At 40.2% G+C, this 27649-nt stretch overlaps 2 protein-coding genes across 13 annotated transcripts in view; one reads left to right on the forward strand and one right to left on the reverse strand.

The window, feature by feature from the left end:
* The first annotated feature begins 1737 nt into the window (after positions 1–1737).
* EPC1 (enhancer of polycomb homolog 1) overlaps positions 1738–27649 on the forward strand; it is a 65070-nt gene continuing 39158 nt past the window's right edge. The window contains exons 1-2 of one of the 10 annotated variants that reach the window (XM_048293494.1): positions 1738–1882; positions 2618–2721. Coding sequence is in view for 7 of the 10 variants with exons in the window: in XM_048293552.1 (XP_048149509.1) it covers positions 16970–17122 (153 nt within the window). In the remaining 3 variants the exon portion in view is untranslated. Of the gene's footprint in view, positions 1883–2509; positions 2722–16813; positions 17123–17642; positions 17709–27649 lie in introns of those variants that run through there. The other 9 variants (XM_048293545.1, XM_048293552.1, XM_048293562.1 and 6 more) reach the window with 9 other exon arrangements.
* Positions 2427–16743, reverse strand: LOC125321182 (translation initiation factor IF-2-like). 3 transcript variants are annotated; one of them, XM_048293587.1, is made up of 3 exons: positions 15605–16743; positions 6485–6599; positions 2427–2510 (listed from the first exon to the last, which is right to left on the reverse strand). In XM_048293587.1, the coding sequence occupies exon 1, from the start codon at positions 16741–16743 to the stop codon at positions 16042–16044; it is 702 nt and encodes a 233-aa protein (XP_048149544.1). In that variant the 3' UTR covers positions 2427–2510; positions 6485–6599; positions 15605–16041. The 3 variants fall into 3 exon arrangements, with proteins under 3 accessions (XP_048149544.1, XP_048149553.1, XP_048149537.1); XM_048293596.1 differs by lacking the exon at positions 6485–6599; XM_048293580.1 differs by lacking the exon at positions 2427–2510 and having other exon boundaries at positions 3586–6599.

Genomic DNA, 27649 nt, shown 5'->3' on the forward strand with positions numbered 1-27649 from the left:
CCACCAGGAGCAGGACTTAAGAATTCACTAAATGCAAACTAGGAGGAAGGCACAGACAACACGTAGTCCCAAACTCATGGTTAAGAACAACACTTTTGTTCCTATAAAAGAGTGTGCTACATCTCTTCAGGCCCATATTTTTCCTAGGGATTGTTTACTGCTAGCAGGCCTGGTTTATGATTTTTCCACCATGCCTTTTGGATCCTTTCATTGCCTTTTCTGTCTCAAACGTAAGTTTTGCATCTGTATTTTCAATGCTTTCAATAGCCTACTTCCCCCTTATCTATTTTCTGTCATTATACAAAGATTAATGCCAATTTGATTAGGTTTCTGTAGTTCACCTGCTGCTTTTTCAAACATCTTTGTGCTTTCTTCCATGCTGTCCTTCTTGCTGGAGTTTTCTTTCAACAACCACAAAACCTGATTAATTTTCTTCAGCAAATCCCACCTTTTGTCTTCTTTGCCATGAAGTATACACAGAAACAAGAGTTCGACTGATGGTGTGTTGCAAACTGTGCCTTTCCTGCTGATCAATACAGTCTCATTGTTTCCCTCATCTGCCCATAGCCATCTGCTGTCTTTTGTCTTATACTTTTGAGCTCTTCAGGGCAGGAATTATCTTTTTGCCCTATATTCCTATACAATATAACATTATAATCACAGCTCGCGATTAAGGCTGCTAGATAACATGATCATACAAACAAATTATAACAATGGCAAAATTTGCTCCAGGTTTTTTGCAGATTTTTTTTTTTTAGAAATATGAGGCACTTCAGGAAAAACATCACCAAATCCACTGTTTTTTCAATGCCTCTGAAAAAACGTTTAGAATAGCAGTAGGTGAGAATATTAATTCAAGTCTTTTAATATAGGGCTGGATCAGGCTCGGCAGGTCTGACAGCCTGTCTCCATTGTAACTCCTCCTAAAGGCAGGAAAAGGATTCTCACGGGAAATGAGTCAGGCCCTACGGAGCCCACGAGGCAGCATGCAAAAAGAGCTGTGCTACTGCCTGGCAAGATTGGTGGCTCAGACAGAGGACCACATAGTGACATTTTTATCATAATCCCTAATAGAAATATGCTATATTTTCCTGTTTATTTTTATTTTAAGGTGAATGTCACAAAAGTAAAAGGGCTGCAACACTAAACGGGGGTCATAATAAGAGAAAATCCAAGGTTATTTCCACAGAGATCATGATTCAAGCAGACTGCTGTGAACCACAAATGCAAAATTATAAATACTACAAAGCGTGTATTTATGTGCAAGAGGCCTAAATTTCAGTTTCCGTTGAGAATCCTCTTTCCAGGGGCCTCTCTGTGCTGAAGTTATCTTGCACTGAACAGCGAAGATGTTAGAATTTGCCCGTCTTTTCAGAGCCCAGCTCCAGCAGGCACTACCTGACTCAGCTCACAAACTAGAGCCACAGCATCAAATTTCCCAACCCACTTAATTTGAAAGCCTGCCAAGATAGGTGAAAGACCTTATAAATATGTAAAGCAGGAAGTTCAAATTACACAGTGATGTAAATTCCCAGTGATTGATGCCCTTTTAAAAACAATAAAAATCCTCGAGAAACTACAATGTTGGTGAATGTGCTTCCCTCCCGATGCTGACTGGTGGTGCCGTGCCGAGTTTGGCTGATGTATTGTACTTTTCGTGCGGATTTTATTTTGGATTTCTACCACTTCCTGGAGGCCAGGGGGAGGCACAGTGGGAGGAACCAAAAAACTCGGTGCCACAGCCATTTTGTTTGTGGGCAGCATGGTAGAATTCTGTCAGTCAGTATAAGGAGGGGTTTTTAAAACAGTATTTATGGAAAAACTATTCCTGCCGTAACGGATGTATCTGTTGAATTTAGTGTTAATTTAGTTCTTTCATAAGGTAGGTATTTATAATTGTAAGTAAATTGAGTATTTGTTGGGATTCAAGCCTCTCCACTTTCCAGGAATCATGGATTTTGTTTCAGGCATGACTGGCTCTTTCGGATGCTGCGAGGCTGCCGGAGCCCGGCGGGGCGGGGGTGCGGGGGTGCCGCGGGGGGAGGCCGAGGGATGCGCCGGGCGGCACAAACTTGCTGCGGGGTTCGGAGTGGGGGCGGGGGCGGGGGGAGGGACGGAGGGAAAACGGCGAAGTCTCGGAATTATTTTTTCCAGCTGTCTTTCTTTATTAATTCTCAAGAGGCGGCTGCTCTCTCCGAGGGGAGGATGAGGCGTGGGGTTGCGCGGGGCGAGCCGTAGTTTTGCAGTGTCACCGAAAACCAGCGCTAGACTTTGGTCCTGTGTGCTCCAGAGGCGGGTGTAAAATGGCACACTGCATTTTTCCAGGCGGCGGCGGCGGGGGGAGCGGGGGGGCGGGCGGGGGCGCCGCTGCCCGCGGAGCCCATCGAGCCAACGCCGGCCCCGGCAAAGTTGTGACCCCGGCGGCACCGGGTCCCCCGCCCCGGCTGCGGCCGCCCGCCGACATCGCCCGCCGACCCTCGGGAAGCCGCCTCCTTCCTCGCCCGGCGATCCTGGCGGGGTGACGGGGAGGGGGAGGAAAGAAGAGAGAGAAGGAGGAAAAAAAAAAAAAAAAAGAAAAGAAAAAGTCTCACTTTCTGCATTTGCGAAATATTTTAAGGATGTTCGGGAAGCCCTTTGCAGCATGGAGGTGGCTGGTTGTAGGAGAGCGAGTATGCAGTCCATATTGTTACAGCCCTTTTGCAAGGGCTTCCTTCTTCGAAGGTAAGTTTGTGGTTTTAACCAAAAATACTCGTTTCTGCGGGTTTTTGGCGTGTATTAGTGCTGTGGAGGATTTTCGTTGTGTTGATGAACAAAACGTAGTTTTGTATTTTTCATAGCTTTGATTTCATGTGTATCCCACCCAACGGTGTCTCCTTAATAGCGACAATTACTGAAGTCAGTTTTGTTTCCTCTTTAAAATTTTATACAAGCGAAGATCAAAAGCAATTTAACTTAAATTTAGGAGTATAAGAACTCAAATATTTTCCAGATGGACTTGGGTTTTTTTTTCTGGTTCTGGCTTTTTGTTGGGGCGGGGGGGGCAGGGGGGAATTCTTTACCGAGTAATAAATGGATCCAGGACCAAATATGTGACTGTCTATATAAATATAATGCAGCTCTCCTGTATAAAGAGGCGTATTATGTTGCTGCTTTATGGTCTGATGGTGGCTAAAAGAGTTTACAATGCCATTTGTGATGGCTCTTGATGGATTACTTTGGTCTAAAGTAAGGGGGAAAACTGCCCTTGGTATGGTGAAGGTAGAGATGGACATAAGAGGGTTTATATGAAGTTATGTCTCTTAATAAACACTGACCTTTTTCTTTACAAATTCCAGCTCTTGTGGTAATTAGCTTAAAGCATTAGTTATATAAAGGTTCTTATTTCCCCACACTTCACTTAGATGCCTTGGTGTTGGGTTGTTTGGTTTTTCTTGGGGGGGGGGGGGAGGGGGAGGGGGTTGAGTGTTTTCTTTGATTTTTTTCTTCCAAGAAGGTACATTTGGGAGACATTTTGTAATTTTTGGCATTTTTCTAGGCTCTTTCCTTTTTTTTTTTTTTTTTTTTTTTTTTTCACCCGGTGGGAGATCTTTTTTGTTTTGCATTGCTCTGTGCTGGTGGCGCTGTGGGGCTCCGAAACAATTCCTGTCCCTGGCTCTAAAGGGGGAGGGGGCCGGGGGGAGAAAGGTGGGGCACGGGTTGATCTATTGTATCTTTTCCTTTTCTCTGTATCAAAAGTAACTGCAAATTAGTTAGAATGGCGATGAAATTGTATCTCTGGAAAATTGTGGTGTCGCATGAACTATGGCCCGGCAGAGGCATGACCTCACCCTTTCGCTGGTTTGTGTAATGAAGCAGATCCTTAATTTTTTTTTTCAATTCTGTACCTAGAGTCCAGTTTTCCTCAGTGATGAGATTTTTTGGTCTCACCCCCAAAATAATCTTACAGTGGCTGCAGATGAAAGGTTTTTAAATTATTTTTTGCAGCCAATATGGAAGGGTTTGGCACACACTTATTGTGCAACTAGTCCATTGTTTGCTTGTTGCGAAGTTAAAGGTTCCATCCACGGCTGGTTATCAAGCCCTAGGGTCCCCCTTGCTCGCGTGCTTGCATATGGAAATCTCCTAATGAAGTCTATAGGAGTTTGGGTTGTGTATGAAGGTGGGGTTGAAAAGAAGGGAAAGCCTAACATAGTCCTTCAGATTTTAAGAGGATTCACCTGAGGTGGGTGGGTTTCTTTCCTATTGCTAAGTGGAGCATGCATTTTACATGTATTTATAAATAGATATATGTTAATGTGTGTTGTTTTCTTTTGTTACAACCTACAGATCACCTCGGTTCTAAGTGCAAAAGGATTAGAAGGCTTTCTGCTAACGTCCATATTAGGTGTAAGAAAACAGAAGTGATTAATGTTCTAAGAGGGGTGGGAAGACATAGTCAAGCCCATGATCAGAGCATATATTGGAAACTCAACAGGTTCAGGAACAAATTTGACATTAAATTTAACACATTTTTAAGGAATCAATGTGCCTGTTATTTTGGAGTGATAAAAGCTGATAATTTTAGAGGCCTTTGCATCTATTTCACATTTCAATGTCTTCAGTATTTTCAAAGAATAAATTTGACAATACTAGGCAGTTCGAAACAGTCTCTAAACTTCTCATGAATGTTTAAATCTTCAAAAATGCATTTAGATTTTATTTTAAAAGGAAGTTTGATCATTAAGTTAACTAGTTTTATGGAAACTGATATACAACTTCAGTAGATCTCTGTAATGGTGTCTTATTTGTTATTTTTTTTTAAAGGAAGGTAGATTTTGCTTCTGTCTTAGGTAAAATACATCTTGCCACCTTCTGCCAGTAACAAACATATATCCAAGAGAGCAGTCAGCTTTTATCATCTCTGCTCTGTCAGACAACATCTGCTTTTATGGATTCTTGCTGAAGCAGAGACCTGGTGGCCTATGACAGTGCAATATGGCCATTACTTCTTTGGTGTCCTGGTACAACTCTTAGATCTTGAGGACAACTATCAAGATATAAACCCTCTTAGAAAGTGTGGATTTTGGCCGTCCTCCATTTCCATTTCTGAGACTTGATCACTAGGACATAAAGTTGGCATTTTGGGCACAGTTTATGCCAATAGAAATAGTGCCAGTTGTTGTTGAATCTATTACAATTATTATCAATCTTAGAGAATCACTGGTTATTTAATTCTGATGCAACTTTTCTTTTTGACATCGTTTAGACCAATGTTCAGTGTGCTCATCCATGGACAACAGTACTGAGCAAATGATAAACTGAGTTGCTTACTGAAGGTATTTTCATGCTTTTCTTATCATCCCGCACCATGAAAGTGACTATTTCTTGTGGCTGCAGCCTGTGCATGCAGGCCATGAACAAACTGATAGTTGTGATCTTGCTGCTCAGAGTCAGTTCGAGCTCAGTGAAGTCAGCAAGAGCATGAAATCTGAATGGAAACTCGCTTCACACTTGCTGCTCTCTCTCCCATTCAGCTGGGGCTACTCTTTAACTTTGGTTGTGGTTTTGCAACTTCAAAGCTGCATCTGATGAAAGTGTCTGGTTTTACTCCTATCAAATCATAAGGTGAGAAGAGTGAAGTACTGATCTTCTCCAATTCAGTGGTTTTCTCACTTATCTCCTCCTTCCTTTTTGAGCCATTGTGTTGCCAGTAAGGAGTACTCCCTGCATCTTCTGCAGAAATTCCTGGAAGACAAATTTCTGTGGGGTGGCTCAATCTTTATTGTGTTTTCCCCACCTGCTCCTTCTGAAATTACTGTATGTGGAATTCCAGGACCTAAAGCATAAGAACTTTTTTTGGTGGGTTTTAAAATTTTCTCCCTTATATGTACCTCCATTTCTAAGGTGACAAAACTAATATATTTTTCTTCTAATACAGTTTCCCTTTTACCTAGAAAGTCTATATAGACTCCACACACCTTTAAAAGATATTTGGGTCTCTTGGCTTAAAATTGTTTGAAGTATGGCATCCTACTATAAATCAATCTTTTTCAAGAGCTTAACTCAACCTGGCTGACCAAAATGTTCTTTGTGCCTTCGTGACATTCTTCTTATGAATATTACTAGTATTATGTACTCAAGTAAGAGTCACGGTAAAAATGGCTGTCTAAAATTGTCATAGTAGTGCAAGATGTGTAGATCCCAGGCAGATATAATCAACTTCCAAAGTTAACCAAAATTCTGTGCAGACAGTTCCTCAGAAGTGGGCTGGTGGTGTAGAAGAAAGTTGTTTGGGGCTCAGTTCAAACAAAAGCCATACCCCTTGCTTCTCATATGTTGTGCTCTCCAGTTTCCTATGCTGATAATATACCTTGGTGCCTGGGATTTCTGTCTGTTATCTTTTGAGGATTTTAAAGTATTCATTGTGTTCTTGATTCAACAAGATTTCAAGGGTGGGGGGGCTGTCTTTACATTGGAGACTTTGTGACATATTCTTGTTTCTCACCTTTCTTATTTCATGACTTTGCTAGCTGTACTTCTCCACATCATACTTGTCAGCATCAACTCGTACCAATGAATAATTATTTTTAAACTTACTTCAAGGATCATCTGTTTCCCAGCTGTGAACAAAGGACAATATATTACACACCTGCTTCAGACTCTCATCCTGTACAAAGTGAGGTCTCTCCACACCTCTTCCAGACTGATATTTGCATGACCTTTCAGTGTTATGAAATTATCTGCTCTAATTCCTATATGCCAGAGGAGCTGCTATAGCTAGCACATCCTTCCACCTTTTAGCAGTCTTCATATTTTTCCTCTCTTAGCAAATAGCACAAGAAGTCAATTCATGTTACAATGAAGAGACAATCCTAGATTTTAAATTCTTTAGTAAATATACAGGGTGGGGGAATGTCAGTGCTTTGAAATAGAATTTCTGTCTTGTTGCTGGGAGCAACAAAATATGCCTTGGACAGATGTGACCACACACCAGTGGATTCAGGTCCTGTGGGCTCCTTTAGACTCTTCGCTAAGTCACATTTCCAGTATAACGTGTCTGTATGGACTGTCCAGGAGCAAGATAATACCAATACTATAAAATTCCTTAATAGGAAGGTTTGTTCATCAATTCTCTACTGATAGTAGCTAAAGCCTAAAATTGGTGGTCAGAAGGTATTGCAGTGCTTAAGAAGTCAGTACATTTGCTAAAAATTATTCTCTCTGCTTATCTCCCGATATAAACAACAGAGAGATGGGAACTGCCAAATAATACGGGAGTCCTAGTCTTCACTACTTGTGCAGGGATGCTCTTGGATGCTCCTGGATGGTAAATGGAAAGTTGCTCAGAGCCATCCAACACCATACAACAGAAAATAGTAGTTACAGACGCAATGTCTTGCTTGGAGCACCAGTAAAAATAGCAAGTGCTCTAAATGTAGTTCACAGGAATTCTGAGTTGGAGCAAATGACTGAAAATGGGGGATGCTGACTCGCCATCTTCTGTTACTGAGGAGAACCTGGATCACTTTTGCTAGGGAATGGGAAAAGGATGAGTTAGATTTTACACTGCATTGAGGTCTGGGATTTCCAGAGGAAAAGGTGGGGTTGGATCTCATCCCTGCTTCCAGAACTGTCTTATGGATTTTATTCAAAAATGTTTAAATGTAAAATGTAGGAATTCCAGGGAACAGTGAGCAGATTTGTTCCCCCCAGAGCAGTCTTCTTTTTGTTAGGTTCGGTTTTGGTTGTTCCTTGGGACAAGTGCATGGTTAGAGATCTGGGAAATAGGCCTGTAAGGTGGTATTAACTCGTGCTTCCCTAGATTTACAGTAAGTTGTGCTTCTGAGTGAATTTGAATCCCTGTATTGTATACATTTAATGTAGAACTTCTTTCACATGCCTTTAGATGAGTATTGTTAAATCTGTAATCCTCAGTGGAAAGAAACAAACCAAGTAAATCACAGCTTTAAAAAATGAACAACAAAAGGACCCCAACAACAGCAAAATAACAAACCAACAGACACAACCAAATCTTGGATTTCTGCTGTGATAAGAACCGTATCTTAAACTTAACTGAGTATCCTGATCAGGTCTCCATCTGCCTCCTGTGATTAGTTCAGATGTGAATGTCCTCACTTCATCAGACATATCCCATGCCCCTGAGTTTGCTAATATTGACCTGTGCATGATTTAGGTAATGAAAAGTTAGCTCTTAATCCTCACTTCCCTTCAGAGCCTTGAGAAAATTACTAAATGGAAGCAAGACCTCTGGCCTCACAGGGGTGTGCATCTGGAATATTCATTAACACAAATAAGAGTGAGCTTTCCATGTTTGTTTAAACAGGCTAAAAAATCAGGTGACAGATCTGGGGATTTCAGCGTTATGGACATCCCTTTCTATTTACTAAAGAACCTTGGTGGTGCCTTGACCTGATGACTAAAAGGATAATTTTCTGAAAGGGTCCTTTTACCTGACAGATTTTCATCTGTAATGCCAGGGGTAGACAGGGCATGTTACCCAGATGGATTTATTCAAAAGGTTTTTTTCTCAAGAAAATCTAAAATTTAATTTAAAATGTTATAATGCAGAGCAGCTGTATTATTTCTGATGGTCTTAAAGGTATCCCCACAAGGCAGAAAATCTTGATGTGTATTCACAATTCAAGAAAAGTGCCACAATCAGCATCTTCTAAGGAGAAATCATGCTGGATAACACAGTGGGGAAAAAGCATACACCTGATGACTCTGCATAGACACTTTCTGTTTAGCCCATATTCATCTATAAGCACATAATGAATGAAGATTCCATAAGAAAGTATTCTGATTTCTTTTGTCATCTCTGAATCAATTTCCAAGTTAAAAAATGGGTGTTATGGGAATCTGTGGGATTTGGAAGGTCTAGTCAAGCAGACTTCCAGATGAGCTACTTTAATGTGAGAAACTGTTTTCCTTCCCATCTTTCATATTCTCCCTTGATTTTTTTTTTAATTAGGTTGTGTCTCTTTATGCTAACACCCTTCTTGAGTTGCTTATAAATCAGAAGTTCAGCAGACTTGGCACATGTGACCAGTAGAAGGCTGGTGCACATTAACCCCGGTGTTAATGACAGGGGTCTGTCGTGTTCTCTTGGTCAGAGGAGCAGAATGTCAAAACAGCTGTAAAACTGACACACTGCTCAATAAGAGAATGAGAATGGAGTGTCTTTATCAGAGATGGACGAGGGGGTTAAAGTCTTATGTGCTTATAATCTAAAGGATTTGAGAAAACCACTTTCCATTTGGCTGTGTTTCTCAGGTTGCCCTTACAGCAGATTTGGGGGTTTCACGGGGAGGTGAGAAGAAAACACTGATGATATCACAACACCTCGGGCTTCCATAGCCCACCTACATTAGTGACAGAGAAAATAATCTAATCTGATTTCTCTATTTTTCTTCTCACAGCAACTTCATGTTTGCATCTAAACCAAAACACTTCCCTCTCAACATGTGCCCATCTCCCACAAGTTGTTTGCATTCTCTAAATGTTGAAAAACCTCAGAAAATGTATTTTCTTCAGGTTAACCTTATCAGAGTTTTATATTTTTATGCCTCTGCTATCATTTAAAGATATACAGATATAGATATCTCAAAACAGTCTCATCTGATCAGTTTTATATTCAGAACTAGCCTCCTCTGCTGGATATTTACAGTCAAACTTAATTCATTAGGCCTTTTTTTCCCACTAGTGCAGCATTATTAATTTATGCATTCTGGAGTGTATATATAAACATTCAGCTATAAATATGATCATGATTATTTGTACCCCAGAAGACAGGCAATATTTTTATAACATTCACTCATGCTTAACTGAATATAAATCAAACTACACTGCATAAAAAATCCACTTCTAAAATTGAAAGAATATTTGTATTCTTGCAGACTAATAACAAGCCTTTGAAATCCAAAAGCTGACTTATTTGTATATTTTTCATTTCTTTGGAGACATATTTATTTAGGTAAAGATGGTATAGCCTGTATAAGGTATTTAATAACACATTTGTATTAATTTGATGTGGAATTCAGAGTTCACTCACACTGTAGGTATGTAGGTAGATCCCACTAACATTAAAATTGAAAAAACTAAACATATATGTTAGGAAATGCCTCTTAATTCCAAGATGCAAATGTACTTTCCTGCACCAAAAGATTTCTGAAGCCAAGCTAATTCCTGTCTAGGAATAAGTCAATGTTTTCCTCATTGTCTGAGGGAAGCAGATAACATGCTTTCATTCTGATTCAGGAGCTGCAATTGAAAGCATTTGGCTTTCTGTAGTAACTCCACATTATTTAACATCAGCAATATAATTCTGAAGTTTGAAAATACTTGATCATACTAACCAGGAGCCCTGAAGCACTTGAAACAATTTTTTATAGATTGACTTGCAAGACAGGATTTCTATCTTGGGAATGTGAGGTAAAAATCTAAAAAGTTAGAGCATATAATAGTAAGACATTCGGGTCTTCCTATTGAACTGAATTTGCCATTTTATTTGCATTTACATAGAGCCAGGCAACTACCAGGGTAGAAGTAAGTTTCTGAAGTCATGCAAAGGCACACAGCCTGTCCCCAGTTAACCCCTTTATCCTGGGTTGGGGTGTGAGCATTGGCAGTTGAGGTTTATATAGTCATGCCATGTGTGTTTGTGGTGGGGGGTTTTTTGTTTGTTTTTAGCTTAATGGTCAATTGAAGGATTTGGGACAGTGTGCAGACCCGTGTACGGCGATAATTTCTCTACTTCTGTTTTCCTTTCTTAGCTTTCCACCTTATACTATGCAGAATATCAAAGATAGATATCCTTAGCTCTTTGACTGATGAATTAGCAATTGTGTTGGCAGGATAAGGTAGGGCTTTTTTATTTGTTTGGTTTTTTGTTTTTTGTTTTTTAAACTCAGTTGTGGTTTTGGTTACTTTTTTGTTTTGTTTGTTTGCTTGCTTGCGTTTTTTGTTGTTTGTGTTGGGTGTTTTTTGCAAGAAAAGCATAAGGTTTTTGCCCTTCACCTGGCTCTTCTACTAGAAATCATACAGAATCATGTGATTAAATTTACTAGACTCAGAAATTATTCATGTGTTATAATCTGATGTTTGCGGAAGTCCATGCCTAAGTAAGAGGTGGTAACCAGTCCACCCAGCTCAAATTGTGTTTACCTAATAAATTGTGATTTTAGTATTACTATTGTTTTGTATGTCAGAACACAAAATGTTTTAGATAAAGATTAAAAAAAAAACAACCCACAGCATAAAGTCAGACATTTTTTGATTTTGTTTTGTCCCTCTTTATCTTACTACTTAATCTTAAAAGATTAATTTGTGAAATGAGTTGGATGACTAAATCAAGAATTCAAGGTGTGTCTAGCATAGTATTTTAGAGGGGATATGTATTACAGAATGAAAACATGAAAGAGAAACTCATAAATCACTTCTAACACTTAAAATTCTTCTGAATCCATTAAAACTTAAAACAGGGGAAGATGTATTTCAAGACAGAAGTCTCAGCATAATTTGTGTCTTTTTACCACCACTGTATCTAAAAGAATAATTGCTTCCACTATAACATTTTCCCTAGACACATAAAAACTTAAGTCTCCGAAACAAGCTATATAAAGGAAACTGATTCTTTTCTGACAGTACTAAAAAAACTCCATCAAATCCTTTATGCTTTCAGATAGAGTCCATGTTACCATTTTCTTGCCTATCTGTCAAGTGATGTTGGGACAAACGTTGAGTCTGTAAAATAATAATCCTAAATAATTAATTCCTCTTGAAGTCTTCCTAGTCCGCCTATGGATACAAATGCGTCCACCACCTCTAAGAGTTTGTCTGTTGTTGGAAAAGTACAGATCTGGCAATAGCTTTTGCTGCTCCTCTCTTAGTTTTGTCTCTTCTCAGTAAGAGAATTGCTGTCTAGTGGCTTTTCCTTCTCTTTTGGATATGGCTCCATGGCATATCCATTTGAGTATCAGCTTAGTTTCCCTGAGGATGCTGGACTCAAATTTTCCTTTCAGTCATGGAAGATTGTTGCCTGTTGTACCTCCATATTAAAAATTTTGTCGGCAGTTTTGGAATCTAAAGGATTATGCATACTTATATTCTGTTGAACAGTAACTGAAATAGGTTATTAAATGCAATATTATCCCTTTTCCATCTCTATTTGGTATTCTGCAGTCCAAACTGGAAGTGCTTACAAAAAATATAAGGTAACTGAAGGATTTGGCCATGCAGTACACGTTCCTACTTGCTCACTAAAATTTATATATATACATAAGACAAATTAATCTCCCTTCCTTGAGTCAAGAATAGAGGAAGAGATTTACTTGGTCACTACTTCAAATTATGATTCAGAGAACTTCAAGTAAGCTTTGCATCTCAACCATGAACACATAAAATAACTCAGTGAATATATCATACCATTCTTTGAGACACCAAAGTTATGAAACACTAAATTATCTTTCAGAAAAGTGGCAGAAGTGATCACAAAGGTGTTCTACACCAGTTTTGTAGTGTGGTGTCTGAACTGTTCAAATGTGTGTGACAGTTCCATTACCTCTTTTAAAACAGACAGTTGATACAAGTAAATAAGGTGAAATTCACTAAGAATTACACCCATTCATTTATGGTTGAAATCTTCATGCTATTAAGATAATTTCTGTATGCATGTACTTTCTATTGTAATATGACATTTTATAAAATAATGAAGTGTCATATTTGCATACATGTATCTCATTTTAATTCAAACTCTGTGTATCTCATTGAGATGATTTAAAATAATACAGCTATCTGAAATGTTACAAAACACATACAAGAAAGGTAGCTGAGAAGCAAATTTGAACAGTAGCATCACCAGCAAATGTAAAAGAGGAATATACATACAAAATCCATAAAAGCTTACTGCAGAACAAAAGAGATGCCTGAATCTTTCCAAATACCCCTAAGAGTAAGGCATTCTGGAAAAAAACCCAAGTATGGTAACTTCAGAATGTGTCATTTCTTAATATTTGAACACTGAAAGTGTGTGCAGCAGGAGAGACCAGTGACACTTCTTATCAGTTCAGAATACTCAGCATTTATAGGGATTCAAAAAAACCAGGTCAGCAAAATTGCTGTATAAATAAGTGAAGAGTTATTAGAAGCAGGGTGTAAGGTAGTCACAGAGTGAGAAAAATAAAAATTGCAAATATTTATGGATACGAAAGTCAGTGTATAGTTTAGTGTAATACAAAATATGAACAAATCCTAATAAAAAAACCTCAAACCCAGAAATGTTTAAGAAAGCTTGCTTTTTTTTTTTTTTTCCTAAGTTGAACAACTGTCTCCTAGAATTTTCTGTCCTTAAAATACAAAATGCTTGAGGCTCGAAGGCAACAAAAATGACGTGGTTTAACCTATATGCACGTCATGTGTAGTACTTTTGTGATGGTTGCTGCTAGAATGGGAGACAATATTAAACCCATGTGCAAAAGGCTGTAATTCATGCTTAAGTAAATGACTGGAAGTCTTTCTTGAACTCAGAGAGGTTTTAAGCCATAAAACTAAATAAATACTAAAATTTGTAAAAACTTGTCAAACAGTACACGGGATTTGCAAACCAAAATAGCAAATTATGTTTTTGGGCTTCACAAACCCAAGTTAGAGAGCACAAGAGACCCCTACCCCTGTCTGTAAGTGCATGGCTCAAGTTGTATCTTTGCTCATAATGCTCAGCCTGAATTTTGTACTTTTGAATGTATATTGAAATGGTTATATTTACTAGCTGCATAGCTGATACATAAAGTGCTTTCATTTTAGTTAAGCTTGTTCTTTTAATTGTTTTGAGATCATAAAAAGATAAAGCCTTAAAGAAATGCCCCAAATTATTTCAGCAGTTAAAAAAAAATGATAGCAATTCTAAATGTCTTTTCATTATATTTCAGTTACTTTACCTTACAGTTCAATTTTTTCAATAGACACGTAGCACTTTGGTTCAACAAATTAATTTATACTTACTGCTCTTTTACTGAGAGCTTGCAAAGAGTATTTTGGTCACTATACAGAACATACCAATTCTGTCATAGTGCAGCACTGATGTCTACAGATGTAAAGTGTGCATTTTGGTAAAAGCTACAAAATGGGAAAAAATCTAAAATATACCTGCATTTTCTAACTGAAAGGAAGGTAAAATGGAAATACCAGTCTGGTTATTTTCTATACCCTTTTCCTGTCATCATCTTTTACAGAACGGACATCAAGGCTGATGCCACATTGTTTTCAATTATCACACTTTCCATCTTATTAGCAAATTGATTTTGAGGCCTAATCATCTTCTGCTACAAAATATTTAAATACAATCTTTTATTGGCAAAACATTAAAAGCTGATGAGTCCAAGAGTTTCAGGCCAAAACTTTTTCTTAATGCACTGTCCTCTTTGTATCCAAATGTTATTGTCCATTCTGCTTGCTCTGCACTTTTCTCAAGCCTGTGGCAGGGTTGGAAATGCAAAGGTCAATTAAGGATAAGTTTGAATTTGATTATTCTTCCTTTATAGTTTAGGATATTTTCAATACTTTGCTTACAATTATGTTCATTATGTATTGTTTTCCTTTCATCAGAATAAGTGGAGAGTTGTATTTAATGGCCTTATTTTTTGCTTAGCTGCCAGGTGTTTCATTTTCATTTAATTTTTTAAGTCTAAGCTAATCTATGATGGCATACTGTGATTTTTGGGTTGATTTTTTTTCAGCACCTTATCTCTCTGCTAATTGGATAAACTAAATTATTTGGTATTTGTGGAAAAGGGTGTAGATGTTTTACGGGCAATTTATTTTAGGATTATATTTCTAGCTAGTGTGTGCTTTAAACTTTAGAATTAGACTAAAAAGCCATATGCATGTTTAAACATTTGGTTCTGATGTAACTAATGAAACACAAATGAATACAATGATAGTCCTTAGTTCATGCCACTCTTCTTAAAAAAAAACAAACAAACAAAAAAAAGACAACAAACCAACAAACAAGTCTTCCTAAAAAAAAGTCTCATTGCCCCTAGCTGTCTTCCACTGCATTACCTATTTGCAGTACCGGTAGAATTTATCATCCCAGAGAGGTTATGAAGCCAAATGAGTTGCAGTTTAAGCAGTTTGGGAAACCTAGAGGGAAAACAGTCATGCAAATTGTTGGCTTGAAACTGCTGTTAACAACTGCATCTAGTAATATTTCACCTAGTGTCTAGTAGTGACTTAAGGCTGAGAATGGTGGTGGTATTATTATTATTACCATTATTAAAGAGGTGATGCGATTTTTTAAATGGCTTTTGTTTCTGTTATAGAGATAACTTCTAAAATTGCGAAGCAAACTAAGGTTTTTCTATTTTTTTTTTTTGTTATATCTATGCCGTATTTCTGAAAGTTCTGTTTCCCAAGAGTAGTATGTGATAAAGAACAAGTTCTGTCTACCAATTCTCGTGTGACAGTAAAAACGACAGTATTTTGCATTAAAATTGGAGGGACAGTCAACACACCTATCTCGCATTTTAAATGAAAATAAGCATAACTTCAATAAGATGGATTTTACTACAGAACTAGAATTCCATTATCACCTGGTGCGAGAACATACCTGAGCATGTAGTGTTCCTTAGCTAGACGGCTGCAGCTCTGGCCTGGCGGGAACGGAGTTTGACGTTCCTGTGGCCGCGCTGGGATGCCCTGGGGCGGCTTGTGCAGAGAGCACCGAGAGCGGGGTAACTCGGCATTTCCGATTCCTTGCTTAGAGCCGAATAGTGCATCAATTTAATCGACTCACTGAGATGTAAACGAGCTTCCCTAATCAGACATGCTCAAGTGAGTTCTACCCTTTGCCTGGGGTGAGCTCGCTTGAGCGGGTCACTGATAATAACTGAAGTCCACGCAAGGGTTAAACCAGTTCACGTGTCTGCATTTGCTGTCGGACTAAGTTTCTGAAAACCTCAGAGAAACGGGGTGGAAGTGCTGTTGTGGAGGTGCCCGGTTATTACGGTTCTTCACCGTTTTCGGGCAGGGGCCCGTGCTTCCCCTTTATTTAGCACGGACTCGAACTCCGTTCGGTGACGCGGGGAGGGACAGAGCCCGGCGGGCGGCTGCGGCTGAGGAGCCGCGCCGCGCCCTGAGGCGAGGGGCGCTCCCGGGGGGGCCCCGCGGTCGGACCCCCCCCACTCGCGGGGCGCCGCTCCGGCCGCGGCCGGGGGCACCGCAGCCCACCCGGGTCGGGGTGAATTCAGAGCCCGGCGCCGCTGTCCCGCGGTCTGGCCCCCAAGAGGCCGGAAAGGTCGGGGCCTGCACCTCCCCGCCTCTTTCGCCCAGGTTTCCCAGAGCTGTCATGGTCAGGCGCGGCTCCAGGGGAGGTTCCCCCCGTGGTGAGGGGCTGGGGGCTGCCCCAACTGCCTCACTCCGGCAGGAGTGGAGCGCGGCTCCAAGGCACAGCTTGGCGGCCGGCGGAGCGGTGCCGCACACGCTTATTAAAGCCGCCTTTGCTCCCGGCTGCGCCCCCGATCCCGGTGCCCCGATCCCGCTCCGGCAGCTCCGAGCCCTCCCGCGCTCTCGATCCCGCTCGGGCCGCTCGCAGCGTCCCGCGCTCCCGAGCCCGCGCCGCCATGGCCGCGCTGCGCGCGCTCCCCCCGGGCGGCGCCGTGCCCGCGCCCTGCGCGATGCAGTGTGGGAATGGCTGTGGCGCTGGGGTTGGCTGAAAGAGGCGGCCAGTCGAGGTTTAATGTCCGCCATGTTGGCCGTGGCGTATTGAGCGGAACCGGAGCGGCGGAGGAGCGGAGCCAGCGCCCAGCCCAGCCGCGCCAGCGGGCGCCGCCGGGCCCCGTGTCGGAGTGCGCCCCGCCCTGCCGGGGGAGCCCCGGTCCCTCCATGAGATCGCTCGGCGGGGTCCGGCTCTCAGCTCGGAGCGCGCTTGCTGTCGCCCCCCCCTTCCCAGCCGGAGCCGCCATCGCCGCCTAACATGAGCAAACTGTCGTTCCGGGCCCGGGCGCTGGACGCGTCCAAGCCGCTGCCCGTCTTCCGCTGCGAGGACCTGCCTGACTTGGCCGAATATGCCTCCATTAACCGGGCCGTGCCGCAGATGCCCACGGGCATGGAGAAGGAAGAGGAGTCGGTACGTGAGACCCCCCCCCCCCCCCCCCTCGGCCGGGTCCCACCATCCCCCCCGCACCCGGGCCCCCACCTTCGCCTCTGCGCAAGCACAAAATGGCCGCCATCTTCTCCCCGTTCTCCCCGCCCGCCGGGAGGGGGGGGACACCCGCGGCGGGAAGACGCCGAGTCTGGCCGTCCCTCACCGCGCCCTCCCCCGGAGCTCCCTCACGGCCTCTTCGCCCCCACGCTTGTGCCCCGCGGCCGCCGGCGGCCCTTCCCCGGGGCCCCGAAAGGCACAAAGGGGGTCACGTGACACCGCGGGGCGGCCGCCATTTTGTGTCTCGGTCCTTGGGCCGGGCCTGGTGCGGCAGCCGCGAGGAGCAGACGGGGCCCGGCGGCGGCGCCGTGCGCGCGCTGCCCCGCCGGGGGGCGCTGCCGAGCCGGACGGCGCCGCGGGGGGCGCGCGGCAGCGGGAGCGCGCGTGGGCCCGGCCGCCCTCAGGGGAGCGGGGCCCGGCGGGGCCCGTGCCTTTTCCTTTTCCCCTGCCAGAGATAGGAAGGGTTTGTGTTTGGATTTACCTGAAAACCCTGCAAGTGCCTTCAGATAGTGTAAGTAGTGTAAGTAAAGTTGTGATGGTCCCTACGAAAGTCAGTTTTGAAGCGCTACTCAGGGTAAGGAAATCCGTGTTGGAGGCTAAAAGTCTATCGCTTCCTGCTCGGTTTTGCTGTCTCAGTGGAGGATGAAACTTTAAACCATTTTGAACTTCGGGGTCATTTAATCATTCACTCAAGCGCTTTCCAAGATAGGTAAAACAATCAGTAGCTGTTACTGCTGAAGGTAAAACACTTGGTAACTGTTATTGTTAAAGACTCTGTTCTGAAGTGTGTTATTTGCAGTGTTGTAAATCTTTAATTATTTCCGTAGTATAATCTGTTTTCCCCATCTGTGCATTAAGTACAGCAAATAGGGAAGTACTGTAGAAATACAGTTATGTAAGCGTGTTTTGAAATTTGGTGCTAAGAACAAAGGTGACACTAGCTCAGTTGGTTAGAGCAGGGTGCTAATAAAGCCAAGGTTGTGGGTTCGATCCTCTTTTGGACCATTCACTTAAGAGTTGAACTCGATGATCCTTGTTGGGTCCCTTACAACTCAGAATATTCAGTGATTCTGTGACAATTTCATAGTCCTGAGTTTTTCTAGCTGTCAGACTTCCATTGTCCTTTGAAGGTGACAGGCTTTAAAGTTTCTGTTTGTAGTTCTAGATGTAGCAAACTTGGAGTTGCATTTGTTTTAAAAGAGGTATCATCTTTAAATAGAGTTTCCTCTTTGTGGCACTATTGCTCTTAGTTAATGGATTGCGTGAATTTTTATGAAATGTCTTCGGACAGAAAGGTTTCTAGAGAGTAATGTGCTTTGTGTGTTGTTGTCCATAGAGTAACCACTCTCTGAGGCTTTTTTATTAGCATAACTCCCTACCATTTTAACATAATTTGGTATTTCCAAGTCTTCTGCAAGTCATAAGTTGCTTTAAACATCTGCTAAAATGTATATTGTGAAGTGTCGTGGTTTTGTGGTTGTTTTTTTGAATTTTTCTAATTGGTAGGTTGGGTTTTATCAGGTTGTTTTGGTGGTGTTTATTTTTGTGAAGATGCTTAGAACTTCAACATGGTATCCATTGAGGAGTATTTACTGCTACTGTAGGTAGCAGTGCTTAGGATGCTTGTGTTTCTATCGGGCACAGATGATCTATTCTGAAGTGATACCTGTAGATTTTGAATATGAGAGAAAGCACCTTTAATTTCCTCTTCTACCAGAATTTTAAATTTTGTTGTTTGTTATGACGCTTGCTGAGTTTACTTCTCAGTTCAAGAGAGTGAGAATGCATGCATGCATTTATTTATGTAGAAATGTCAGGTTGCTGTCTTTCTCTTTTACTGTTTGCCTGGCAGTTACAAGTTTTCAGGCTAGAAAATTACATGGGCTGTCTGTATAGTCTCCCTAAACCCAGAGATATATGTCCTAGCTAAGGAAAAGTAGTAATGGGTAAGGAAAAGATTTTAAACATTAATTATAAGACTTGTTTTTGTGGTTAACCTGATGCTTTTGTTTCCTAAATTTAGCTTTGAGGGTTAGCTCTAGGTATAAGTAGACGCTTCCCACAGCTAAAGTTTGCTTCTGCATTTGTTTTGAATATGTGTGTACGCACACAAACAGCTCCAAAAGAAATTTGTTTGCTGTCAGTAAACACAGGTGTCTTTCTGAATCATTTTTGGACCTTCTTATGTAAAATAGTTTTGATATTAAACGCTTGTTCCATATTGTTTCTGCAAACTTGTTGAATTTCCTTCCTTCCCTCTTGTTGACCTAAAAAGCTTTCTCTTCAGTTTACATTAGTGGTGACAACAGGGAGCACAGTTCTATGACTTAAGTTGTGGCAAACCTCATAGGTTTAATTCCATACTGTGTTCTGTTTCCCAAACTTCAGGCCATGCATGATTTTGGAAAGTTGGTAGTTTGTGTTATGTAGCTGAAGACTTGAGTTGGAGGATTTTTTTTCCCTAATGCTTACAAAAATGATGGATGTTCTTATTAAAAACAGATGGCAAAGGGTCCATAAGATTCTGGAGGAGAGGGTGTCTTCAACTAGTGTGAATAAGCATTTTTAACTTTTTATAAATAGAATTCTAACATTGGTTTGAGTTTTGCATAAATGTAATTTTAAATGAACAGATATTTGGAGCTAAGAGATCTCCTCTTGACTAAATAACTTTCCCTAGGGAAAAATGCAATCAAAGAGATTTAATATTCAGGCATCAAGTCACAAGATATTTAAATGACTAATTACTGTTTTGATGCACAAAAAGGAATCTTATTTTGCTTCACTTTCATCTTATCTTTCTCCCATCCTGTTCCTACAAAGAAGTGAATAGTGAAAATAGTGTATCTTCATTATTACAACTGGAAGCTTCAGTTTAGAAGTGTTATTCTGTAAGTCTTTTGAAGGAAAAACAACCTTGCTGAGTCTATGGGAGTTGTAAAATACGCAGTTGATACTAGGGATATAGTAACCCTTTTAAAGGAAGTGACAGCTAAGGGCATTAAGTGGTGTTAATTCTGTTACAAGGGGAGTCTGCCTTGCTTCAAGCCATGGCTTCAGTCAGTGGTTTTGTTTGGAGGTAAAAGATGAGTAAAAAAACTCTTTGACATGAAGACAGCGGTACTGGAAGTTACCAACTGATCTTGTGTTCTGACAGATGGTTTAGCTGCCAGGTTTCTGAGATAAACACGTTGTGGCTGTTGCCAAGTCTGTTGCTAAATCTAAGAAACTGGAAAGTATCATGAGACATACACATTTAAAAAAAAAAATCCTTCAAAATGTAATGGAACTTCTTACATAACATTAAACATCCCGATATTATTTCAAAATGCTGCTTTTGAGTGATACAGATCCTCAATGCTGTAATTTTGAGAACCAGACAACAGACCACTGTTAATAATACAATAATGCAGATTTGGCTATCGAGTCCATTGATAACAGTGAATAAACAAGTAGGTGGAGTGGATTTGTTTAGCATTTATATAGGACTTTTTAAAAGGTGTTCATTTGCGTACTCTGTGGTTTTCTGTTTTTGAGGAGGCAGATTCTAGACTAAAAGGAGACAGCTGGAAAAGCAGACCATAGGTAACTTTAGCTAAGCAAGTTAAAAAATATGACAGACTGAAGGTTTTTGAACGTGTTCAGTAACACTTCAGAAAGAAAGTACGTGTAGCTCTACAGGTAGCCTAGATTTTATGGCCTTCAACCAAACCAAGGGAAGCTATACTTGTTTTCCTTGCATTTTTTGAAAGGAAAGTAGAAAGGACACACTCTACATGTCTAGCCTCTAGATTATCTTAGATAAAAAATAGAAATTTTGGGTGGGGGGGAAGGGGTGTTGAGACTTCATGGATCATTTAAAAAATACATCCTTATGGAAAATTACTATGAGTATAGTTGGTTGGGTTCTGGGGTTTTTTAAGAGAGTGAAAAAGAAGGAACAAAGCCATGTGTTTGAAGGACACCATGCCAACATTAATAAGGCTTTTTTAAGATGTTGGGAAGTTAAAATTTCTTAGTTGAAGCAGTGCCCTAGCAAAGATTAGTGTGAGCAGAGATACTTTCAATTAAGTGCCTTATATAGATCTGAGAAATTAATTACCTAATAGAAAACTTGTCTGTGTTGATGACATTTCCAGAGTTAATAACAGCCCTAGGGTTGTGGGAATTACCATGCGTTTGTGGAGGGGAGTTGTTTCATTTTTTCCTTGAGTGAGTTTGTTATCCTTATGTAAATGCTGATAGTACTATGGTCTGCTAAGGTTTTGGATGTTAGTTTTGGTTTCTGTCTTCTTTGTGTTCAAGTTTGTATAGGTTAAATGCACTTTCTCCCTCGGGTACAGTTTTTTAAATGCCAGTGTCTTTGTCCTTGGTGTTGAGGTAGGAGAGAGAGAGAGAATGCTGTTGCTTTATTGAATTATTCCTAACTCCCTCTTCTGACTGAGATCCTGGTCTGGTGATGAATCCTTGTCCTCACCCTAGCTCTGGTGTAGCTGCTTGCTTGTCCTACTAGATTTCTGATGGTGATGCACTATGTGGAGTTGTTACTGTGGTTCACAGTTTAAAATTAAAGCTTGATTTCTAATGTTAGTTAGTGTTGCTAGTTACAGATAGAAGAATTAAGCACCCAGAGTCCAAAATTATAATCTGTACAGCTGTTCATTCAGTTCTTACTGTTTTCCTTTGTATATGTGTCATGGTCTAACTGACAGCTTGCACAGGGGCTGGAATTAAGTCTGTATGTGTAATTATCATTTCTGGGTACTGTCATACTCTGTTACCTGGTGTTTGAGCAAACTGTTGAAATAGTTTACGTTCTGGTTTTGATCTCTTTAAATCCACAGTTGTATTATCTTTCCTGCACTGGCTTTGGGGATGTTTAAGAAAAGCTTATATGTTAAAATTTCATTATTAGATGTAATTTTCCCCCTTCAGCATGACCTGTCAGTATTTGCTAAATGCTGTTGAAGACCCGGTGAAGATAAGCTAATGTTCATTCAAATGCTTCAGAACACTTCAAACATATTCTCTAATAGGATGTGTCTTAATTTAACAAAGTGCTACTGGTAAATTTTCATTTACCCACTTTGGATAGGCTCAAGGATCACATCCTTTCCATGGAACTGCCTTGGGCACTGCTAGCACAGATCTCTTCCAAGCCATATCTGCACAGAAAAATATTTTTCTCCTCCCAAATCCATACTGCAGGCATTGGGAGGCTACCATATCCAGGGTCTCTTGCTGCTGAAACAGCTGTTTTTAGCTTATCAAGGGAAAAAGTTGGTAAGGAATGTACAAAAAGGCACCTATATGTTATCATCTAAGCCCTAATGAATTCAAAATGTGTGAAGTAAGCATGCAGCTGAGGTGTAGTGAGTCAGTGTATGAACAGTGTTAACTTACATATGGAAATTTCACTAAAGGTTCTCCAGTCTTTTTTTTTTTTATTACATTCTTGCCAGCTTAAGAAACTGCATTCTGTGAGTGCTTCCATGAAAGTGTGTATTTCTAATTGTGTGCATGGGGCCTTAAGTACACTTAAACTAACCACTGCCTTACTGATGCGTGACTGATGGGTATTGAGTATTTTAGAGTCTTGTTGGGGCAATCAGAATTACATGAATGTAAAATCATAGCAGGTACTGTAACTGAATAATTAGTTTCCAGTCTGGGTTTGTTGGTTTTTTTGGTTTTTTGTTTTTTTTTTTTTATTTGATGCAGTGTTAGGAAACTCTGTAAAGCTTTTTGCTTACTAACAGAAGAGAATCTATGCCCCCCTCTCCAGCTCTAGAAGTCCTGAAATCTTAAGTAGAGCAACTGAACTCCTTCAGTGGTCTCTTTTTAGAAAAGGACAACTGAAACATTAAAGAGTTTTGAAGTAAATGAGGAGAGTAGAGACAGGTCTTTTTGCATAGTCTTTGATTCATGAGTCCTGTGAACTGGAAGAGTATTGCTTCTTGTTTGTGTTCCCCTTTGTGCATCTTTTCTGCTCACTCATAGCAAAGGCATTAATTTTGTATGCCAGTCTAAGCATTTTTTTGTGCATAATTTTAAATACACTTAACTCATAGATTAGATTTCCAATAACCTGCATGTTTGATAGGAGAACACAGAAACAAGAGCCTTTTGCAGTTTTGGCTAAAGTAATAGTCTACAGACTCCTCAGTTCATAGCTGGAAGAGATTTTTCTGTGAGCTCATGCCATGACCTTAGCTTTACCTTTTAGTTTGGTACTGAGCTCAGTCACTTACTTTAGATATACCTGTGTGAAAAAGGTTTGAAGTGCTTAGCCAGAGAATTTTGAGAGAAAAAATGTGGCAGCTCTTGACAAGTGGGGCCAAATTTCAAATGTAAGAGTAACAGTGATGACTTCCTGCATATTCCATCTTCAGTTATACCAAAGCTTCCTGTTCTGTTTGATGTTTGTAAGTTATTCTGTGCACCTGAACATTTATGCAAGGTAGGAAAATCTGGCAGGTCGTGAGGAGTAGCTTCTATAGTGAGCAAGTCATGCACTGCCTTCAGCTACCTGAAGAATGTTGTTAATGCTATGATATGAAACCTACCGATTGGCTGCAGTGTTCCCTTTAAAGTCAGAGGCATGGTGGTGGCATAGACTTCCATTACCGGCTGGTGCAATTTATTTCAGTCTGGAATGAGATTGAGTAAATTTTATTCATAGTTTCTAACTGGGATGGGCCTCTACTTAGGAAGAAGATGTATAGGTTATGCCTTTGGGATTTGACAACTTCCTGGAAGCTGACAGTTCTGTGTAAAAGTTTAGGAATCATGATAGGTGTCCTGTTGTTACACCATAGGGAAGTTAGGCACTAAGTTGAGATTGTGAGCAGGGGACTGCCATGGAAGTGGTTTGATCAGGTGTCCTGTATATGCTGTCAGTTAAGCATGTAATAATGGTAACAGTGTGTATGTCATGCTCTAAAGGAACGCTGAAAATAATTAAACTTCCAGAAAATAGTAGGAGTTGGTTATGCATGTCAGAGGCTTCTCCAGGAGGTCCAGATTCTCTTTTGAAATTAATGGAGGATATGAATTGGCAAACTTCAGTTTGATTATTGTCTATAATGCTAATACTGAAAGAGGTTTTTCCTTTTAAAGCAGGATAATTAAGACATTGTCAGTAATCTTGACGGCATGAAGCTGTGTCAAGTAATGTTTAGGGTGGCTGTTAGCAAAAGCTTCTTCATTCAGAGTGTGTTGGGCACTGGAATAGGCTCCCCATGGAAGTGGTCACAACACCAAGCCTGACAGAGTTGAAGAAGCATCTTCAATGTTCTCAGGCACATGGTGTAATTCTTGGGATTGTTCTGGGCAGAGCCAGGAGTTGAACTTGATGATCCTTGTGGGTCCCTTCCACGGAGAAGTCATATAACAGCAGTAGCTTTCTGCATAGCATAATTAACTACAGTGAGACCAGTTGTCCGTGTTCACACTTGAAGTAAAAAAGGTTAGATTTACTTAATACTCACTTACTTGCAGTGAGGATTTTTAACAGTTGAAAGAGTTTAAAAGTCTGTCTCAAATTGTTTATATTAAGTCAGGGAAAGGGGGATGCCCACACATATAACTTTGTTAGCAGTATTCTTGAGAGCACAAGTAATATAACTGTCAGGGATTTGAAGGAGAGGGGTTTGTCAGGGTAAACTGTAAATCATTTTAAAGCCAGACTTGTGTGGAAAGGCTTAACCTTCTGGGAATTTTCACAGCTGACCTTAAGGAGAAACCCCAAAATGTTATCTTCCTGACTCTCAGCTTTCATCCATCGTATAATATATTTCAGCAAAGGTTGGGTATTAATTGTATGCAGAAGAATAACGGTAGGGGCACTAGTTCAGTAACCTTAATGTTTGAGAAGCATGTTATGTGTCCTTAGTTTTCTTTTTGTTTTAATAGCTAAACATGGTGTATTTATTCCAGTAAAATTTTAGTTGTTCATAGGAACCTGCCTAGTATTAATTTGTTTCAGGTAGGAAGAATATGCAGTGTAGCAAGCCCTTAAATCTGCTATTTTCATTGAGTAGACCACTTTGCTTGTAGCAGTCACAATAATTGTGCCCTGATTATGTGATTATATTCCTCAGAAATGTGTATGCAATTATTTATCGATCTGTAAAGGGTATTTAGTCTGAGTTTTGAATACCTGTAAGTTAATGCATTATTTTTTCAAGTTTTTGTTTTATAGGACCAAATATGTGTATATGTGTGAGCATCTGCTCTGCTAGAACAGAATATTGTAATTGGCAGGCTATAGGTGTATGTAGTAAGTTACTTAGTTTTTTTATACTACTTTTCCACATTGTACTTGTAAGAGGAAACACTGGCGTTAGTATCAAGGAACACATCAAATGACTGATGTACCAGGCAGAAAATGCTGGATGCTGCTTTTGTGTCTGTAGACGTACTCTTCCTGTTTAGTGAGTATGCTCTGCTCTTCCATCCACTAGTGTGTGTGTATTTCTGTGTATTCAGCTTATGTGCTTTCAAGGACCAACCCTGTTCTGAGTAAACAGAAATGTGAAGGTGAATTGCATGAATTGAGGATGGAACAGAAGTTTGAAAACTTTCTGGTCTGTCAGTTTCTTCAAGCACAGGTAGATAGATTGAGTGAGAGAGGAAATGATCCTCTTAAGGTTTAAGTACCATACTTAAAGATTTGTTTCCTTTATATTTAATCAGGAATTAAGAAATTAACACTTTTTGAATTGAAAGCTTTCAAGAGGGTCTATTTGGAAAGGATTACTTTCCAACATACATTTGAGTTCATACTTTATATCAATTTCAAGACTTCAAGGTTCCTTCCAAGTTGTAAACAGAAATCACAGATCTTGCAGCCTGCCTGGAAGACTTACGAAGCTTACGTTTGAGGAGAGAGATCAGCAGTAAAGGCTGCCCTATATACACATTTAGTGCTAGCGTTTGTTTTCTGTTACGATTTTAAGAGCTGTAGTCTTCAGCTTTTTCGTTGGTCAGATGTTCAATTCAGAACATGGATGCTAGGAAGGTGTTAGCATGCAAAGATGAATTCTGCATACGCTTCTTTTTCCAGATTTTCCTTTTCAAAACTCAGGGATTTTGTGCCAGGGTGTGTTATTGTGAAAGTGTAATGATTGTGAGTTAAAGATGTTTAGGAAGGGGAAGAAGGGTGCATATTGCTTTTCCAAACGCTGTTGATCTGTAATTAGAAGATGCCTTTCTTGGCATAGATATGGAAGCACTTTATGTGACTTGATGTTTTTTCTTTTTTCTTTATTATGCCATTATCATCATGTCACTCTGCCTACATAGTATGTAACATCTTCCAGGCATTTCCCAGGATGTAATTATTTGAAACGTCCCATTGTCTTGTATTTCTAAATTATCTAGTTTTTTTCTCCTTCTTAAGTTTCATTAAACACTGGTGATAAAATTGGATTTCTGATTTCCCCTGTGCCCTCATCTTTGCTTAAGAAATGAAGCTTTTCACTGTGAGGTGAGACTATACCCCCCACCTCCAATCCTGTATTAGTATTTCAGCAGGACAAGTGACTTTTGGTACTTGATTTTTCTCAGTACTTAAATACAAGAAAGAATTCTGAAAGGAGTGGCAGAAAATAGGAACTGGCTTCAGAATGAGATTTTGCAGTATTGTGATGTGACTTACAATACTTATAATTCAGTAACCTAGATCTGCTATACCTCATAAAAAAGCTGAATTCAAGACAAGAGAGTGGTTTTATTGGAAACCAGGAGTAAGGCTACAGGTAAGAGCCAACAAATCTGAGTCTTGCAGAATATTTTGTATTATGTACAGAACTCTTTAAGCAGGTTACTTACACAGGAGTGTTGGATCTTTCAGATACTGAGAGATACACTTATGTACTGTCTTCTGGTTCTCAATGATTTTTTTTTTTTTGCTTTCATGTGTTCTTTGCCAAAGATGATCATCTTGTTAGCCCTTCTCTTGCTATTTATCTTGTTCAGTTAGAAGGAAGTCATTATTAATATCGGTGTACTTGCTTTGTTTTTTGATGAAGATGCTGTGGTCTTGAAGTAGGCCAAGTACAAAATAAGGCTGTTCAAGTATAAGGATTAAAGGTAGTTTAATTCAGTCCCTCTTGGGGAACTAATGTTTTTCATAGTAATAAAAGGCAAGTCAATAGGCAAGAATTTATGCTCTTGCTGTATGTATCAGGTGAAGGAACTTGAGCTACTAAAACTGAAGTAAAACAGCTTCTCTTTTTTTTGTCAGTAATGTAAGGTTTGTTCTGTGAGAAGGAAATGTGTGTGGGAAATCAGTGAAACACGCATGTTTATAAAGCACCTGTGTCTAATAAATCTTTACCAGAGCTGTAGGATACGAGTGATTAACAGAAATTTCTGTTGCATATTCATGCTCTCAGCCTTCCTCTGAAGGAGAATTATTTCCTTTGAGGTGTCCTGTCTTGAGAAGAA

Source organism: Corvus hawaiiensis, chromosome 1, assembly GCF_020740725.1.
Source record: "Corvus hawaiiensis isolate bCorHaw1 chromosome 1, bCorHaw1.pri.cur, whole genome shotgun sequence".
NCBI lineage: Eukaryota > Metazoa > Chordata > Aves > Passeriformes > Corvidae > Corvus > Corvus hawaiiensis.

Coding starts and splice junctions, on each gene's coding strand:
- LOC125321182 (XM_048293596.1), bottom strand. CDS start 16,743: ATGGCGGACATTAAACCTCGACTGGCCGCCTCTTTCAGCCAACCCCAG.